The 19,406-nt window shown below is 41.6% G+C and overlaps 1 protein-coding gene across 1 annotated transcript in view; it reads right to left on the bottom strand.

Annotated features, from left to right (window-relative positions):
• The window catches only part of gpatch8 (G patch domain containing 8), a 118,199-nt gene extending 99,828 nt beyond the window's left edge, over positions 1-18,371 (bottom strand). The window contains exon 1 of the mRNA XM_028819947.2: positions 18,235-18,371. Coding sequence (XP_028675780.1) covers positions 18,235-18,279 — 45 coding nt within the window. The 5' untranslated portion in view covers positions 18,280-18,371. The remainder of the gene's footprint in view (positions 1-18,234) is intronic.
• Between the last annotated feature and the right edge of the window lie 1,035 nt (positions 18,372-19,406).

Below are 19,406 nucleotides of genomic sequence, written 5' to 3'. Positions count from 1 at the left end.
AGACCATAAAAATCCCAGTCTAAACATAGACCATGGCAGGGGAGGGCAGCGGGTCAGCTGTGTCTGTCAAGTATTAAACCTGCGCAGAGTGATGAGCAATATCACCACTTAGACTTCCTTTCTTAGGAGGTAATCTGTCTGCAACACAACACACCATTTTCATGAAGTACTCTAACTTCACGGGCGGAAAAAAAACAAAAAAAACAGGCAGTTATAATAAGGCACTGCATGAAAAATGGAAATCTTACAATTTATCAGCACAGAAAAACAAAAAGGAAAATACTTCAGTCACATCAAGACAAAAGAGCAGTGTGACATTTGAGAGAGGAGCGAGAGAGTGTCAGAAAAACCGCTGCTGGCCTATAGAATCAGTCAGTCCTACCTGGAGGTTCTCACGTCCAGCACAGCCCTGATGGCCTGCCTGGCTGACCCATAAGCCTCTGAGAACAGGCAAATGTGCTCCTCATGAGGCTGGTAAGTAAATTCAGTGGTGACTTGGAGCCTATAAAAGGAAGCCATGTCCATATTCTTCACTTTCAAAAAGTGTGCCAAGAAGCACCTCTGTGGGTCTTTTCTGTTCACTGCTATCAGGCAATTTAATACTTCCACTCAAGGTACTCGATAAGTAAATAACTTACTTATTCATTTACTTATCCATCAATTGATTGGCTGTATTAGCTGTCCTGTGAGTCTGTATTCTTGTTTTTTTTTTTTTTTTTAATATTTCTTCTGTTGTATGCATTTCCCCCATGGCTGTAATCAAGTTTATCTATCCAAATCTAATCTAAAACAGCCTACATCTAGTCATATAAGTGAAGGATAAACATACGACCCTTTGAAATGTTCCAAGATCACTGGCAAAAGTACAGTTTCAAGGAGGTGTTTTATTTTTGAAAAATGAATAGAAGGCCACTTCTGATGAGACACCAGGAAAAGAAGCTGAAGACAATGGAAAACAATCTAATCCATATGTGTTGCTAGTTTGGTGAGCCAATATTTAATTGTCTCATTAAGAGAACTTTCAAAACCTCTCAAGCTTTTTTTCCCCAACTCAATAACTTGGTACTTTGTTTCAGGCAGCCATGACCCTGCTGTATTAAGAACTCTCCTGATTCCTTATTTAACCAAAGGAATTCTACTCGCTTAACTATATCAATAAATGTAAGAATTCTGAACTTCTAAATGAAGTCCCCTAACAGCATTCTTTGTTCAACACAGAAGAGGTTTAATTCCCTCAGCTTTTCAAACTATGATGTCCATAGTCACACAGTTTAGTCCCCAGATGCACTTTGCTCTTCAGTTTCCCAGCTACTCTGACTTTTTAGTAACGTGGCGATCAGAACAACAGAGCACTCCAGGTGAAGTCCCACTAGCGCCACCTACAGTCAAAGCCTAACGTAGTTTGGTTTGTATTCAATGTTTTGTTTCCTGTAGGCCAACCTCTAAATATCGTATTTATAGTTAATGCGGCACTCATCTGCAGGTCTCACTGTGCACTTGAATTCTAAGCGTTTGCCCAAGTCTGAGGATTGTTCTAGACCTTTGAAAATCCATTTTTTTACTTTCCTCATATTTTAAGTGTAGGGAAAGCATTGGAATCCACCAAAAACTCCATTTCGAGATTTTGATGAATCTCGATGGTTTAGACCTCCATGAGTCTGAAAATTCCATTTTTGTTATTATGTGTGTCTGTGTGTGTAAACATGATAACTTGAGGACACTTTCACTTCGGTCAACCAAATTTTGCATACAAGTATTAGGTACAAAATGTAGATTTCTATCAACTTTGGGCCATTTCCGTTAACCAGACGTGACACTTTACCTTTTATTCAGGCAGTGGCAGAGTCTGATTTATTGAACTTTACTTTTATAATAATTGTTCAATATTGCATTAATTTGATTTGTTGTTGATGGTTCTTTAATGTAAAGAATGTAAAAGAAAATTTAGTAAAACGATTTTATTTACTTTAGTTACAAATGCCCTAAAAAGAAAAAAAATTTTCTTTAACCACAATTTTCATAGTTATATGTGACTAAATAAAATTGTGAATTTCCCCTTGGGATTAATAAAGTACTGTATCTATCTATCTCTATCTAAAAACTAATTTATTCAAACAATTTTTGAAACTTGTTCAGTATATGAGGAATTACAATGTTGTTTTTTTATATTTTATGATGAAAGTAGCTATTCTATTAATTGAATGAATTAATTAATTTGTGTGCCCCACGATTTTATTTAGTCACATATAACCACGAAAATTGTGGTTAAAGAAAAATGTACTTTTTGCTTTTTAGTGCAATTATAGCTGAAGCAAACAAAATTATTTTACTTAATTTTATGTATATTTTAGTTTTTGGGTATTATGCAAATGATTTTTCTTTCATCATTTTTCATGAACGGGAAGCTTTAAAAGTGTTACATGATAGATCTTCTTTGCAGAATTATTTGAATACTAAAAAGAATATGTGGTCTCTGTTTTTCTGTTCAGGCTCTCATGGGATTAGCGATTGGTCACTGCAAAAAAAAAATATATATACACAACGAAACGGCAAGCTTACGGAAATACATCCTCACCGTGATCATCAAGGCTACTCCTTCACGTGAGTAAATGAGTAAAGTCGGCCCGCAGATTTACCGACTCCACTCACTGGAAAAGGCAAGTGGGGGCGATCCGATGCATCTCTCACTCCGATATCTCACTATACTTCCTCTCCGTCATTGGTGTGTGTGTGTGTGTGTGTGTGTGTGTGTTAATTGGAATCAACTGCATTGGTTTTGACAAATTATTGTATGGTCATCGATACTGAACACGTATGAAAAATTTGAAGAAATTTGCTTCGGCAAAAGTGGATTTAAAATCAGTTGCAAGATTTAACCCAAACAAACAGACAGAGGAGTCAAGTTAAATAAAATCGTTTAAAAATAACCATTGTCTACTCCTTAAATATCTATCCCCATATCAGAGTATACGAGAAAGTCGAGGAGAGACCACCCCAATTTTTGGCTATTCATGTTGCATTTTCTGTCTCTCACTTTTGATGTCACTTGCAAATTTAACAACTTCACTCCCCAGATGAGATTCAATATCATCAGTAAAAAAAAAACCAGCCAACAATTTAAAGGATGAAACCAACCACCTCAACCTTTTTCCTTATCTCTACTTGTAAAATTACATTTGAGGCTAAATTCTTTAAGTGAAATACAAGTTTACAGTGACGATCATGGGTTCTGAATTTCAGAACTGACCTTCAGTGTCAAAGGATTTATAAAACTAAATATGTCGTAAATTGTAAAATATCCTAACAGAGTGGCTTGATGTATCCATGCCAGCTGTTATTTAGTTGTCATCTCCTTTATTTCTGATGAGGTTTTCCACAGTCTTACACAAGACAGAAATCTCAGGTGCTTCTTCAGTTTATGTGGACTGCTGAAATAGCCTCACTGAAGGCTTATGAAAGTCATCTTTCATTTCTGCCTGCACTAGTGCTAAAAATCCCATCAGACCCTTGGGGGGTTTGGTGCGTCTTGAATGCACTTTGCATATAAATAACATAAGACTCTTGTATTTTCATGGCTTATAACACAGAGCTTGTGTTTGATTCTGCTTGCACCTCCCCATTTTTTAATTTTTTTTTATCCACACTAACTAACTGGGTGAAATATTCATTCAGTTCTTCACTTTTTTTGTACATTTTCAGTATTTTTTTCTTTGTGCATTTCCAAGGCTATTTAATTTGCCCTTCACGGATTTCATACTGAAATGAAAGTGGGGAAAAAAGCTTGTGTTGGACTTCAGTTTTTCTTCTGTTTTTATTTTTCCCCTTGTTGCAGTTTCTGATATTCCTTCATGTCTGATTTTTTTTCTTCTTTCTTGGTTTTCCTGCAGCCTGACCTTTTGAGGTATTAAAAATTCTTTATTTATTCTTTTGTACGTACAGGTCACCCATGTACAATATAACAATATAAGTGCAAGAAAGTACAAATAGAGAAGACTTACAGTACTAGTAGGCAGCATATTGTGGGATGTTTAACGCATGTCATTATAGAGTTTACTTACTCTAACTGTGACTCACATTATTGAGAAGATGGACTGCAGAGGGTAAAAACTATTCTTGAAACAAGTGGAGTAAGCTCTGGTACCAGCTAGCATACCTACAGCCAGAGTTCAGTCCAGAATACACAGCCTGTGAGCAGGGTCTCAAAGAACTGCAGCCTTCAGTGTGTCGGGGTCTACTGTGGGAAGAGCAGAGCCAGAGATACGCTGGGCCTACTTCAACACCCTTGTCGTGGCCTCTTTTCGTGGGCTGTGGTGTTCCCATACCAGCACCCTGTGATCCCCCCTGGCAGTACACTCGCATGGTACAAGTTCACCACTGGTTGTTTCCACATACCTGAATTGCTGTGCTCTTTTTTTAAATGATGGCTGTGGTGTTTTGTGACTTTACAATAATCAGTGGTGGCCATTTATTGTATTTAATATCCTTGCAGCGTGACGCAGAATGTCTTTCAAACAGCACTACTTGTTAGTTATATAGAACCACAGCCCACCGGGTGTTTCTTCATCCCACAAACTATTACTTGTCCCACTTGTTTTTAGTGCACTTTTCCCCCCCACCATCTTTTCCAAACTTGGCTATAACTCTGATTGCTGATGTTCAAAGAACTAATCCCTTGTACCGATTTATTTATTTACCTGGAGAAATGAGGTCCAACCTGCTTGAAATGAACACAGGGTGAGGATACCGTCACTTGTGGAGAGCATCCTTTTACGTTCTTCTGTTCTGCTTCCACTTACTGAATATCTGTAAATCTGAAAACGGCTACGATCACAGCAGCACTATGAACATGTGCCTACAGGTATGTTTGAGGCAAGGAGCAACAATTGGGATGAGATCTAGTTTTACAATTAAGACTCACCACAAAGACTCTCTCGAGGTGACAAACTATAAGCGTACTATGTGGAGACTGAGGTTTTTATTCTTTTTACATTCTCTGGGTCCTCACATCTTCACCTGCCTCAACTGTGCTTATATCTATGCACATATGTTTAACAAAGCAGTACACAAAAAAACAAATGCACACAACACAATTGGTAGCGTATAGTGACGATATACATGCTCGAAAGTTTACGTTTTGGTTGGCATAAACTAAAACTGCGGTCATTTTCTTTGTTTCCCTTTAACTTAAATGCAAGCACATCTAAGCTGCACCTGTGCAAATCAAACGTGCCACCCGAGCCTGACAGATTCGGACTTGTGAAGACACCAAACAACAGCATCTGAGACACTGCACTCCAATACATGGATGGATGGATGGATAGATAGATGGATAGTTTATTAATCCCAAGGGGAAATTCATATACTCCAGCAGCAGCATACTGATAAAAACAATATTAAAGTGATAACAATGCAGGTATAACAGACAGTAATTTTGTATAATGTTAATGATTACCACCACAACCCCAAACCCCCCGGTGGAATTGAAGAGTCGCTTGGTGTGGGGGAGGAACGATCTCCTCAGTCTGTCAGTGGAGCAGGACGGTGACAGCAGTCTGTCGCTGAAGCTGCTCCTCTGTCTGGAGATGATCCTGTTCAGTGGATGCAGTGGATTCTCCATGATTGACAGGAGTCTGCTCAGCGCCCGTCGCTCCACCACAGATGTCAAACTGTCCAGCTCTGTGCCTACAATAGAGCCTGCCTTCCTCACCAGTTTGTCAAGGCGTGAGGCGTCCTTCTTCTTAATGCTGCCTCCCCAGCACACCACTGCGTAGAAGTGGCGCTCGCCACAACCGTCTGATAGAACATCTACAGCATCTTATTGCAGATGTTGAAGGACGCCAGCCTTCTAGTGAAGTATAGTCGGCTCTGTCCTCTCTTGCACAGAGCATCAGTATTGGCAGTCCAGTCCAGTTTATCATCCAGCTGCACTCCCAGGTATTTATAGGTCTGCACCCTCTGCACACAGTCACCTCTGATGATCACGGGGTCCATGAGGGGCCTGGTCCTCCTAAAATCCACCACCAGCTCCTTGGTTTTGCTGGTGTTCAGTTGTAGATGTACTAAAACAGTATTTTTTTGAAAGCATATTTCCTGTCTATAAAACGTTTGTCTAAAATTGTATACTTTTTATCAATAGTTTTGTTACTAGAGGATTATACAAGTAGCATTAGCTATAAAATAAATGCAAAAATATTAATGTGATAACTATCAAGCAAAACTCCTGACAGACAGAATCTATATACAGCACAGAAGAGAAGTGCAAATGTGCTGCTTAGCTTAGAAGTCACCTCTGCTCAGAGTATTCCTGACTCCAGCGCTGTTTTGAGGAAATGCAGTGACAGCACTTCACAAAGCGCGAACATCCAGCACATGACCCTTAAAAATATGTTGTTACTGGATGTGAGCAGACTGTGGAGACAACAATAAAAGAACTCACCACAATATCATAGAAGTACTAAACACGTGTGCAAGTGTTCGCACGTACGCCTAAAGGTGCTTTGTTATGCGTGTGCACTCAGCCAGCCAGACCAACAGGTGGCTTTCCCGCTTATCAAAACTTTCACGTGAAGCTCCCCTGAAACTCGAACTGTATAAGATGGCAATGGCTTAAGGCAACAACGCATTCTGACAAGAGGCTAACTCTGTCTACTTGCTCAGAGCATCTGGGAGAATGGGAGGAGAATGGCACACACTGCAGGCAAGTCGTCTTTCATTTACACTTGTTTATTTTAATTCTAGGAAATCAACATCAACCCTGCGCTGCTATGTGTTTATGTGAAGTGCTCAGGGATAAATGACAATTATGACACTAAAATATGGGAACAGCAGCAGAGAAAGTGGGACAAAGTGCACTGTGTTCCTGCAAGATGCTACACTATTACTGTTCATTTGCTCAAATGCCCATTTTAATGTAGCTGATGACAGTTCATCTAATAAATAAAGAAAGATGCTACTAGTTAGGCTAGAATTTTGTCTTTCCCCTTGCACACTGAGTAGCTCCTGAAGTGAGTCTGCAGGTCTGAAGGCTTCTGCATTTGTTGTCAGTAAATCACGGTTGTCATTCAGGCTCCAATTCCTCCACTGGATTTCACTTCCCATTCGGCTGGCAGTGACCTTCATGACCCAATCCACAGCCACAAGCCGACTTCGCATCCTCACCATAGCAACTTCTACGGCCTCCCTTGCCCAAACTCTCAAACTTCATCTTGTAATCGACAACACTAATACCGAGTGGCAGGTTCTACTAAGATGCACAGAGCTGCTGTCTGATCGGCATACGGTGTATCTAAACTGCTGGTCTTGCAGCTTCTCGTCCAGTGGTCTCTTCAGTCTGTCCAGGATATTCCAGTTGAATTTCAGGTCAGGAGTACTCGTCACAACAGAAATGTCTATCGGACAGGGTCAGTCTTTGAGTGATTTCTGCTTTTAGAGCTTCATTTATTTTTTTTACTTGGAGTCCATCAAAGAAACAATTCAGCCCACACTTTCAGATTCAGAACTACTTCTCTTCCTGGTTGTCATCATAGTTAACATTCTCAGACCTGCTTAATCAAATTCAGATTGCAGCAGGAAACAAGTCACGAATGCCAGGACCATTTCAAACTCACCAAATATTTTATCAAATACATGTAAGGAAAAAAACGACCCTGCAGAGGAAAACCCAGGAGGCCTCCTGCAAGCTCCAGCAAATAACATCAGGATGCAGGATTCAACCCCAAGGCCATGAATCTCTGAGGTAGTAGCACTACTCTCTGCGCCACCATGCTGCCCTTGATTGCCATTATCCATCTTCTAAAATATAAATCTTACCCCTGCCAACTCTTAAATTTCACAAGGAAACAAACTCATTAACATCTCGGTCAAGCAGCTACACATGGGAAATAGACAATGTATTACCATCCCCGAGGTAAGCAATCATTGTATCGCTCAAACATTTCTAATGCCTTGAATACATAAGCAAGTATTGGCTATCAAATGAAGACCACACTGAATTAAAATGCACATCAGCCAAGCCAAGGCAGGGTGAGAGACAACGGTGTGCTAAGAAGGTAAATGGCCTTCAGGCCTGAAATCCATTTGCTCATTTGACATTCTGCTGAAGGAATCAGTCTGCCGTGCCACTTGTAAGAAGTGCACCTCTGCTGGAATCTTTAATGCCTTTTCTACCATTACCCTTTAACTCCACTCCAGTTAAACAGAAGTCCCCACAGAGTTACCGCTCACAAAATGGACGATGCTGCAAAACTAGAGCTACTGTTCAAAAATCCCCTTGACAATGTTCATACGAAGGAGAACAGTCTCCAGCAGGGGAAGGCTTTGAGCATAAAACATTTCCTAACCAGCAGGTAAATGTGATTCAGTGCAGGCTGACTTTATGGGCACAAGAGGTCAAGAGGAAAATCGAAAAGCCAATTTAGTGGTGAATCAAAAGGCAAGTACACAGAAAACGCAGGCCGCTCTGGTTTCTGTCTCATTTTTCACTATCAGCTGCCCACCTATGACATCAGATTTCAAGACAAATTTGAGTGCAGCTTAACAACTTTCGGCCTATTTCCCACTTACCTTTTCTGTCAAAAGTTCTTGAGCGTGTTGTAGCCTCCCAAATCCCCAGTTACTTAACGTCTAATAATTTGATGGAACCCTTTCGGTCTGATTTCAGGGCGCAGCAGAACTGTGAAACTGCTCTGCTACGGGTAACCAATGATTTGCTTATGGCAGCAGACTCTGGACAGACCAGCATATTATTTCTATTAAACCTCAGTGCAGCATTTGACACTCAGGTCAGACATGACATTCTACTGTCCAGAATGGAGAGCATGCTGGGTATCTCTGGCACTGCCCTCCAGTGGTTCAAGTCCTATCTGACTGATAGGCAAGAGTTTGTTAGTGTTGGCAACAGCAGGTCCAGCTCAGCGCCAGTCACACAAGGAGCTCCTCAGAGTTCTGTCCTCGGCCCTCTTCTCTTCTGTATTTATATGCTTCCCCTTGGCCATATTATACGTAGCTATGGACTGGGTTATCATTTTTATGCAGATGATACTCAACTTTATTTCAATGTTAAAAGTGGAACTTCATCAGAGTTTTCTCAGCTCACAACCTGCCTCAGTGAAATGAATACCTGGATGGGGCAGAACTCTTTAAAATTAAATTACAACAAAACTGACCTCCTGCAAATTGGGACCAAAGTGCAACTTAATAAAATGAGCTCCTTCCCAGTCCATCTCCTCAGACCTGCCTCTACTGCAAAGAATCTTGGTGTCATTTTTGATTCTTCCCGTTCTTATTCTGCCCACATAAATCACATTAAGAAACTTTCTTACTTTCACCTCCGTCACATATCCTGTGTTCGCTCCTTCCTCTCCTTTTCTAATGCTGAGAAACTTGTCCCTGCTTTTATCACATCCATTATTGTAACTCGCTGCTGGCAGGTGTCCATTCTAATCTTATATCTCAGCTCCAGCTTCTTCAAAACTCGGCTGTAAGAGTCCTGACACCGACCAGCAGCAGCGAGCACATCACAGCCATCCTGCTCCACCTTCACTGGCTCCCTGTGTCCTACAGGATTGAATATCAAATAACCTACAAAGCCTTAAAACGACCTCACGCCAAACTACATCAGTGACCTTCTCCATCACTATGTGCCTGTCCGCCCACTAAGGTCCTCCGATTCTGGCAGTCTTGTTGTGCCCCTCACTAATCTACATTCCATGGGTGACAGCAGGGCCTTCAGCTGTATAGCGCCCAGAGTCGGGAATGACCTACCGAAATTAATCAGGTCAGCCGACTCCAACCCCAAACTCATCTGTTCAGTTTGGCTTTTAGCTCTATTTGACTTTACTACCCTTCTCTCAGTTTACTTCTCTGTCAAGATTCTCATGTAACCTCTGTGTGTGTGTGTGTGTGTGTGTGTGTGTGCAGACCATCAATTATGTTGTCTGTTAGGCTTTTTTCTCTGAATTTACTGTCTTAATCTTCTTGATTTATTTATCTGGTTTAGTACAATGCTATATACTGTATACCCTGCCGTTCTATCTTAAAATCTGAAGTGCCTTGAGCATGGGAAAGGTGCTATATAAATAAAATGTATTATTATTAAGCTGCTTTTCCACTAACACATGGAACAGGAACCTGTCTGGAAGCCTTGCTCCAATATTATAAAACACGTTAAATATATGCATACTTAAACCACCATAAAGATACTTCAGCAACAATTCCTCAGTGCTGTATTACAAGCGCACTGGCGTGTCACACATGATGACCACCACCAATAGCTCAGACTGCACTTGGTTTACATTCTGCGACTCCATTGTGCACACAACACTGAAAACTGCAGAAAACCAGTTCAGACAACCAGGAAGAGTGTGCAAAAATGGCCAAGAGAAAAATCACCTTCAACTGCAGTCTCGTCACTTGTGCGATTCTAAAAGCAGACCACAAGGTCACGATGCCTTCATTGAGGCTGTTCCAGTTGGGAACAAAAATTCCACATTTAAAGGAGGAGCTAAAACACGAACAAGGCAGGGCCTGACACTGTAGCAGGTTCAAGTAGAAAAGCAGCATAAATGTGTTAATGACACAGCAACGTGCTGCCCAAAGCACCTCTCAGCTACTTACACAAACCATCTCAAGTTCAACATAAGTTTGCATCTTATCTTCACTCAACAGCAACATATTAAAGAACCAGATAAAGTGGACTGTCCACCTTTGCTAAAATCTCATCATTTTAATATAAATCTTCTACACCGGCGTTGGAATGAAAACAAGGAAGCAGCTGGAATGATCCAGTTAGAACTTCAGAAAGGCGTCTTCCTTACTTTGGGTATTCAGCCCTCTCCAGCAGAGCGAACCCGAGGCCATACTGAACTGCACCATGTTTTAGTGAACTCAAAATGAAATAACTTCCTCCCTTAAACCTTTCAATAAAACATAAAGCAGCAAATCAGCCATTAAATTACACCATCACCACTGGGAAACCAGAAATGATATTTAGGAATGTGTTATTTTTAGGATTTATTTGCCCAACTTAATTACAGTGCATCCATAAAGTATTCCCAGCACTTCATCACTTTGTCCACATTTTGTTATGTTACAGCCTTATTCCAAAATGGATTAAATTCATTTTTTTCCTCAGAATTCTACACACAACACCCCATAATGACAACGTGAAAAACGTTTACTTGAGGTTTTTGCAAATTTATTAAAAATAAAAAAACTGAGAAAGCACATGTCCATAAGTATTCACAGCCTTTGCCGTGAAGCTCCAAATTGAGCTCAGGTGCCTCCTGTTTCCCCTGATCGTCCTTGAGATGTTTCTGCAGCTTCATTGGAGACCACCTGTGGCAAATTCAGTTGACTGGACATGATTTGGAAAGGCACACACCTGTCTATAGAAGGTCCCACAGTTGACAGTTCATGTCAGAGCACAAACCAAGCATGAAGTCAAAGGAATTGTCTGTAGACCTCCGAGACAGGATTGTCTCGAGGCACAAATCTGGGGAAGGTTACAGAAAAATGTCTGCTGCTTTGAAGGTCCCAATGAGCACAGTGGCCTCCATCATCCATAAGTGGAAGAAGTTCGAAACCACCAGGACTCTTCCTAGAGCTGGCCGACCATCTAAACTGAGTGATCGGGGGAGAAGGGCCTTAGTCAGTGAGGTGACCAAGAACCCGATGGTCACTCTGTCAGAGCTCCAGAGGTCCTTTGTGGAGAGAGGAGAACCTTCCAGAAGGATAAGCATCTCTGCAGCAATCCACCAATCAGGCCTGTATGGTAGAGTGGCCAGACGGAAGCCACTCCTTAGTAAAAGGCACATGGCAGCCCGCCTGGAGTTTGCCAAAAGGCACCTGAAGGACTCTCAGACCATGAGAAAGAAAATTCTCTGGTCTGATGAGACAAAGATTGAACTCTTTGGTGTGAATGCCAGGAGTCACGTTTGGAGGAAACCAGGCACCACTCATCACCAGGCCAATACCATCCCTACAGTGAAGCATGGTGGTGACAGCATCATGCTGTGGGGAACTGGGAGACTAGTCAGGATAAAGGGAAAGATGACTGCAGCAATGTACAGAGACATCCTGGATGAAAACCTGTTCCAGAACGCTCTTGACCTCAGACTGGGGCGACGGTTCATCTTTCAGCAGGACAACGACCCTAAGCACACAGCCAAGATATCAAAGGAGTGGCTTCAGTACAACTCTGTGAATGTCCTTGAGTGGCCCAGCTAGAGCCCAGAGTTGAATCCGATTGAACATCTCTGGAGAGATCTTAAAATGGCTGTGCACCGACACTTCCCATCCAACCTGATGGAGCTTGAGAGGTGCTGCAAAGAGGAATGGGCCAAACTGGCCAAGGATAGGTGTGCCAAGCTTGTGGCATCATATTCAAAAAGACTTGAGGCTGGAATTGCTGCCAAAGGGGCATCGACAAAGTACTGAGCAAAGGCTGTGAATACTTATGGACATGGGATTTCTCATTTTTTTTATTTTTAATATATTTGCAAAAACCTCAAGTAAACTTTTTTCACGTTGTCATTATGGGGTGTTGTGTGTAGAATTCTGAGGAAAAAAATGAATTGAATCCATTTTAGAATAAGACTGTAACATAACAAAATGTGGACAAAGTGATGCGCTAGGAATACTGTCCAGATGCACTGTATAACACATCACTGTCACATCAGCTCCAGGCTGACCCACAGTCAACTACACTCAAATGTAAGTAATAAAAATTTTAATTAAAAAGCAAGAAAATGCACAACCCAAGAGAAAATACAGAAACAAACAGCATGAACTGACATTGTGGTGGTGCAGAATATTCCATTTCTTATGTTCATCACAGAAGAGTCTGAAATACAAATGCTGCAAATGAGACCTCGTCACACACAGTAAGCTATACACGGTCATCACAGATTTAAATGGACTAAAAACCAGGGATGGACAAACAAGGCTCTGAAAGGATAACTGGGCTCTAAGGTTTCACTCAAACTAAAACAACGGAGAAGTACTCTGCGTACAGCCCTTGGTCTTAAATGTCACCTTACGTCATTAGGACTTTGCTTCTAGTGGTCTTCAAACAGGGTCCGTCAAGTCAAGTGGCTTTACTGCCATACCACCCATACAAAGTATTGCAGCATAAGGTGGCACAAAATGACATTCCCCAGGACCGCAGTGCAACATAAAGTCAAAGCGAACTTTATTGTCATCTCAACCATATACAAGTATACAGATAGAAGCTCAGGGTCCACAGTGTAACAACATGAAGTGCAATAATAAATTAAAAATAGAATGAAAATTAAAATTTCAAATTAAAAATACAAGACATTGTGCAAAGACAAGGCAAAGAAGTAGCAGCAATATTGACGTGTAGTTAGCAATATGAACATTGATGCAATGTATGGTATTTGCAATCTAGATACATAAATATAGTCAACAGATATGTAATAATAAATAAATAATAAATAATAGACATAGATAATACAGAAATGATCAGTGTATGATAGTAGTTGTTTAAGTTAGTTGTTATTAGTTGTTGTGAATTTCCCATTGGGATTAATAAAGTATCTATCTATCTATCTATCTAAACAATGACAGGTCAGAATGTTTCACAGCAGAAGGATATCAAGAGTGTCAAAATCCTTAAAGGCCAGTGTGAGATTTTCAGTTCTTTTCTCTATGCACACTCGTCTTTACAGGACAGTGGCCTGCATGTATAAAAGTTCTGTTTTTAGCGGTGGTTGAGGCCGTGTGGAAGGTCCCAGGGGGCAGCCTGGTGTTAAGACGTCTGACAGCTTGGGGGTAAAAACTCTCTTGCAGCCTGGCAGATCTGACTCTGACGCTGCAGTATCTTCTCTTGGATGGCAGAAGTGTGAAAAAGTCCCTGTGAGGGGTGTAAGGAGGGGACCTGCACATTACTACAGGCCTTGTGGAGACTGCGTTTGTAAAATATGTCCTGTAGTGAAGGGAGAGGCACCCCAATAATGTCCTCTGCTATATAATCACAGTACTAGCACAAGACAGGTAAAGAACAATTGAACTATATATAGATAAATAGGTAAGTGATTAGACTATTTAACTATTTACTCCCCCTTCACTCTCTAAGATCCCTCAATTCTAAGCTTCTCCACATACTCAGACCTAACAAGAAATACAGTGGGGAGGCAGAATTTAGTCATTATGCACCAAAACTATGAATTACACTACCAGTAGCAATTAGAGAAGCTGAATCACTTCCTTGTGTTACAAAGCTATTGAAGAAGCGTCTTTTTACTCTGACTTTTAAGTTACACATCTATCTATTTATTTATTTTCGGCAGCATCTCTGTCAGTTGATTTTATACAAATGTCTTTTAGCAGCATCTCTAATTGCCTACTGTGTATTTTGCGGTTTTATTTCTTTTTATTCTCTGAGCTACATTTCATGTGTGAAAGGCGCTACATAAAAACTACTAAGAGATAAACAGCTAATAACAACAACACAACAGTATTACGAGGAGTAACAAATGTACGGCATATAAATAAGCTATCGGGGTCCAGAGTCTGAACCAACAAGCAGCAGATGGTGTGGTACAACCTGGCAAACCTGGTTTGGATGCTACGGTACCTTCTGCCAGGCGAGATGAGGTGAGAGGGGCGAGAGCGGTCCTTCACAATACTGTGGGCTTTGTGGATTTATAAAGACGTCTTTAATGGAGGGCAGACGGGTGCCAATGATCTGTAATGCGGTGTGCACTATCTGGTGTGGGGCCTTCTGGTCAGAGACACTGCCGTTCACAACCCTGGCAGTAAGCTTTCTAAAATTATGACTCCTACTGATTAACAAGCAACTTTATGATTTATAAAAGTAAGTAACACAGGTGCTACTTTATTGAGCGTTTCCACAAAAATCCTCTTCATCTGTCATTTTAGGAATGGATACAAACTACTACTTTGTTAGGGGCTGCTTAGCAAAATGCAGCGTATGTTGACTGAAAAACGATTGACAATACGCTCTCTCTCTCTGTATGACGTAATTCTTGGTTGAGTGAAATAAAATTGCAACCATATATGCAGCTACGTGTCCCAGATGGCCACATTGACTTACGGACACTCTCAGCTATTTGCAGACAACCTAAGGATAGAGAATTTCACTAATAGACCAATGTGATGGCCCTGAAGCCCAGAAAAATCAACGCCTCACCAACATGTTTAGTTAATCAGAATAAAGCTTTTTAGCCAGAAAGGGCCATTTATGGGCCGGTCCAGAGCCGTTAAAGAGTAGTGCAGATGGAGACATGTCTGAAGGCAAGTAGGCGGCACTGTGGTTGGAGTCCTGTCTGTACCCGCTTCTAATCTTATTTATATTTGACAGAAAAAAAATATATGCAGAAGAAAATTAACACCACTACACAAGTCATATTGCAAAAATAACATTTGTCGCGTATTCCTATATTGCTCCACGCAATTCACTCTTTACTTCTCCCCATTTCATATTCATTAAGATGTGTGTTTATTTTATATTATTTACATCTTTTAATTTCCTCTGAATTCTCCACTGCCCTCTTCTGTACTCTGTAATTTAAACTGATTAGCCTGGTGGTAGTGGCAGCATTTGGATATACAAAGTACAGCAACATTCTTACTTGCATGATTGACCAACGTGCATCCCATCACCACGATAAAACAGAATGGATTAAAATACAGAACTTCATTTAGTGGGGAAAGTCAAAATTAGAAAAAGGCACAAGTCAGGAAATTAAGTTATAAAGCAGCTTTACCAGTGTCCTTCAAGCGGTCACAAGATCCTGTGTTGTTCCTAAGTAGTTCTCAGTCTGATTTGCTCTTGCACAATTATTGATGTGAAAGTTTAAAATCACTGCTCAAGTTCATAAGGACCTTATTTGTATTCTATAAACTTCTCTGCTCCTTATACGTATTATCAGGATATCCATGTTATTGATTCCTTGAGACAAACTAAATAAATGGCTTGCAGTGGTATAGAAGCCTTAACAGCAAAGTACACACAAAAACATAACTTAATTAAGTAAAAGCGTATAAACGGGCACAAAATGGGGCGTCTACAGATTGTAAAAGAAATGCAAAAATGGCTATGAAATAATAACACACTTTTTTTTTTTTAAAAAAAGAAGAGCTTGTTCTTCTTCTAGAAGAGACTGACAACACAGAATTGTTGTTTACGGAGTCAAACTGAACGTCCAACTGCAGGAAGACACAAAAGTGGGATGAAACAGTGAAGAGAAGCAGCGGCGGCACATCCAAAACTTACATCAGGTGCTGACGTGAGAAAAAAAATAAATAAAAACGACGAGCAGCGGCACTCAAGAAAGACAGAGAGGGGGCCGGGACTGGAGGCACTACCCATCTCCCTAGAGGAGGGATACAAGGAAATGCAGGCTTTGAATTCGATGAACTAAAAAAAATTAATTATGTTAAAGCAGGAGTGATAATGGCTACTCCACCAAGCTGTGGGTTTGCTAATGTGCTGCAATGGGCCTTTCTTTACGTGTCCTCTGGGGATTCACTACAGGTATGCGTGAAAAATAAAACATCAAATCTTAATATTCTAAAATTTCCAGGGAACTGCCAAAAAATGAAATGAATGCGTTCTTTCTGATGATTCTGTCTGTCACCAAAGCTGACCAAGAGAAAGGCAGTTAAAGGAGCACTTAGTGATTAACAAGTAGGCAAGGAAGCATGCATTTTAGATTACGGAGAATTTGACACGTTACTTTAGCTATGATGAGTTATGAAAAACACTCACACATTAGTGATCACTCTTAAGTCAGAGTTGACAATGTATGTAGCGCTTAAAGCTTTCAGGAATCTCACATTGAATAACTACACAGGTTTTTCTTCGATTGACTCTGCTTTTCTGACTAATCGTTTTCATCCATACGAAAAAAAATTCCAGTGAAAGACATCAATGATTCAAACCAATGCCACCTGATCACCAAACAAATGCCTGTCTGAAACCAACCAGAGGAAACACATTCCTGCAACATCACAATCAGCACACCACTGTTGGGAAAGGAAAGGCAAAGCTGCATTGTTCCTTGTTCTAACATTAAAAAGAGAGACAACAGAAACGCTGCCATCCCAAACTCTAAGAGGCTAAGGATTCTTAAAAAGACTAAAACTTGTGATCACTGCACTCCCCTGGACACAAATGTAAGAGACTGCCGTTTTTGAGAGGAATTCATTGTTTTTGACATTACTTTCAGACTTCTTAAAACGCGGCTGATAAGAACACAATGCATGTATGACAATATCTTTACTAATGAATCATGAATGCAACATACCGCAAATTGGGACCAAGAGTTCACCGGAGGATGGGGGAATGAAACGCAGGGACGAGGTTTTCGTAAAACCACCAAAAGGGCTGCACTCTTTTTAAATTCTGCAGATATGTCCACTACATGTAAATATACGTTTGCAAAGTACTGATCAATGAAGTTGGAGACCAGCAATCGGCCTGCCTGACTATGACAGACGTAACGCACGAATACAGCAAAGACTACGCGCTAGAAATGCACAGATATGCAGCGGCAGGCGCAGATTCAAGTTCGTTTACGTTTTTCAGATGGTACACGAATCCCTCCCGGCGTGTCTGCCGATTGCTGTATTTGATTTATTGATTGATTGATTGATTGACTGACTGATTTATTTATTTAATCGATGGCACAGCACAGTGTGGATGTGAACTCGCGGAGTTGAAATGCAAGACGCAAAGAGAAGGCAGGATACGATCTGGCAAGCCGGTGCCGTGCTGGGAGCAACACCCGCAATCCACACGGAGGCTCGGTGTTTGGCTGCACTACCATACCCACCCACGGGACGCAAGTCGACACAAGTGACCGCAAACCAAACGAAGGCGCGAGGGACGTGTGAAACGTACGTGAGGACGCGCCAGGTCTCCCCCCCCCCCCCTGGCTATGCGCGCCGGGGACTCTTCGTCTCCTTCTCGCGTGAAGCTTTTTATCCCAACTGGATGGAGCGCACAGTGCGATTGTGGCTGGCGGTCTCGGGGCCTCGGACAGGCGAAGGATGGCTGCTGAACTGTAGCTGTCCAGTTCTGCAGCGACAAGGCCTTTCCCAAAGCTCCACTATAAAGGAGAGGCACGGCGCTTGAAACGCCAACTCGCGCTACAGCCGAGGCGTCGTCCTTTTCGCCCACACCTCCCGCCTACTCCGCGGCGGGTTTACCGAAATTGCTTTTGGCACAGTTGCCGTTATCGTTTTTACCTGGAAATCACGATCTTCGTTGAAACGCGAAAACCTATCAGCCATTTTCCTTTCTTGCTTCAGCTTCTTCTTGTCGTCGTCCCTCCTTTGCTTGTTCGACCTGCCAGTTCCTAATGCCCCGCCTTCCGACGGTAGTGTCTGAGCCTTCAACCAATGAGCGAGAGGCTCACTCCTTGATTGGCGCTGAAGTCCGCTAGTAGAAAACCTTGCGTCTTTGCAAGTGATCAAAACACAAGTGTAGAGCTGGCCAATGAGCCTACGGGAGAATAGTGATTGACAATTGTATTAGCCAATAAAAAAGAAGCTAATGTGCATGGGACTGCTTTATTTATCGTACCTTCAATGTCATTGTCTTTATTGCCGATCAGGAAACTTTTATGTGAGAAACGTGTTACAAGCAACCAAATCCAAATTTCTTTGTATAACAAAAATATTTAAATTGTATCACTTTAAAACGAGGGGCACAAGTGCTAGTCCTGCTACCAGACAACTCCACAGTCCTAGATTCAAATTCTGGTCTGGACACTCTCTTGCGTGGACATTCTCCCCATTTGGTGAGGATTTTTTCTTTGGATATGCAAGTCTTTCTCCCAAATTCCAAAAACTCGCAGCCGGGGTTAATAACACCCCTGCAACTGGACTTGTAAGCTGATGTGCCCTACAATTGACTGGCAGTCCCCTCCATGGTTGGTTCCTGCCTTTGATTTGAAAGTGGAAGGAGATCTGAAAATTGAAGGATGTGTGGAATTATAGTCCTACAGTGTGAAGATGTTGCCCACAATATGTGTGTTAATTTTCTTTTATTTAACTGTGATATCTACTGTAAAATGATGGGCCAGAATGGGGCAGGGTTCCTTACCTGGACTGGAGGCCCGGCCATTGGAGGCTCAAGAGGAAAGACAGAATATTCCCTACCCCAGCCAGTGTGACTGAAGTACCAGAGGAGACAACTGGTCAGAGCTGCATGCTTCCCAGATACATTAGATCGCAGCATCCCTGGGTGGTGCTACCTCTATGGACACCCCCAAGGCATGCTGGGAACTGTAGTCCCATGGGGCAGCTTTGATGTGTTCCAGAGGTGCCACCAGAGGGTGTTGTGAGGGTTTGTGATCCCTACTTTCATGGACTTCCGCTCAACCCAGAAGTGTTTCCAGCAGGCTATGCCTTAGCAC

Source organism: Erpetoichthys calabaricus, chromosome 14, assembly GCF_900747795.2.
Source record: "Erpetoichthys calabaricus chromosome 14, fErpCal1.3, whole genome shotgun sequence".
Taxonomy (NCBI): Eukaryota; Metazoa; Chordata; class Cladistia; order Polypteriformes; family Polypteridae; genus Erpetoichthys; species Erpetoichthys calabaricus.
This window is presented reverse-complemented; position numbering and strand designations above follow the sequence as displayed.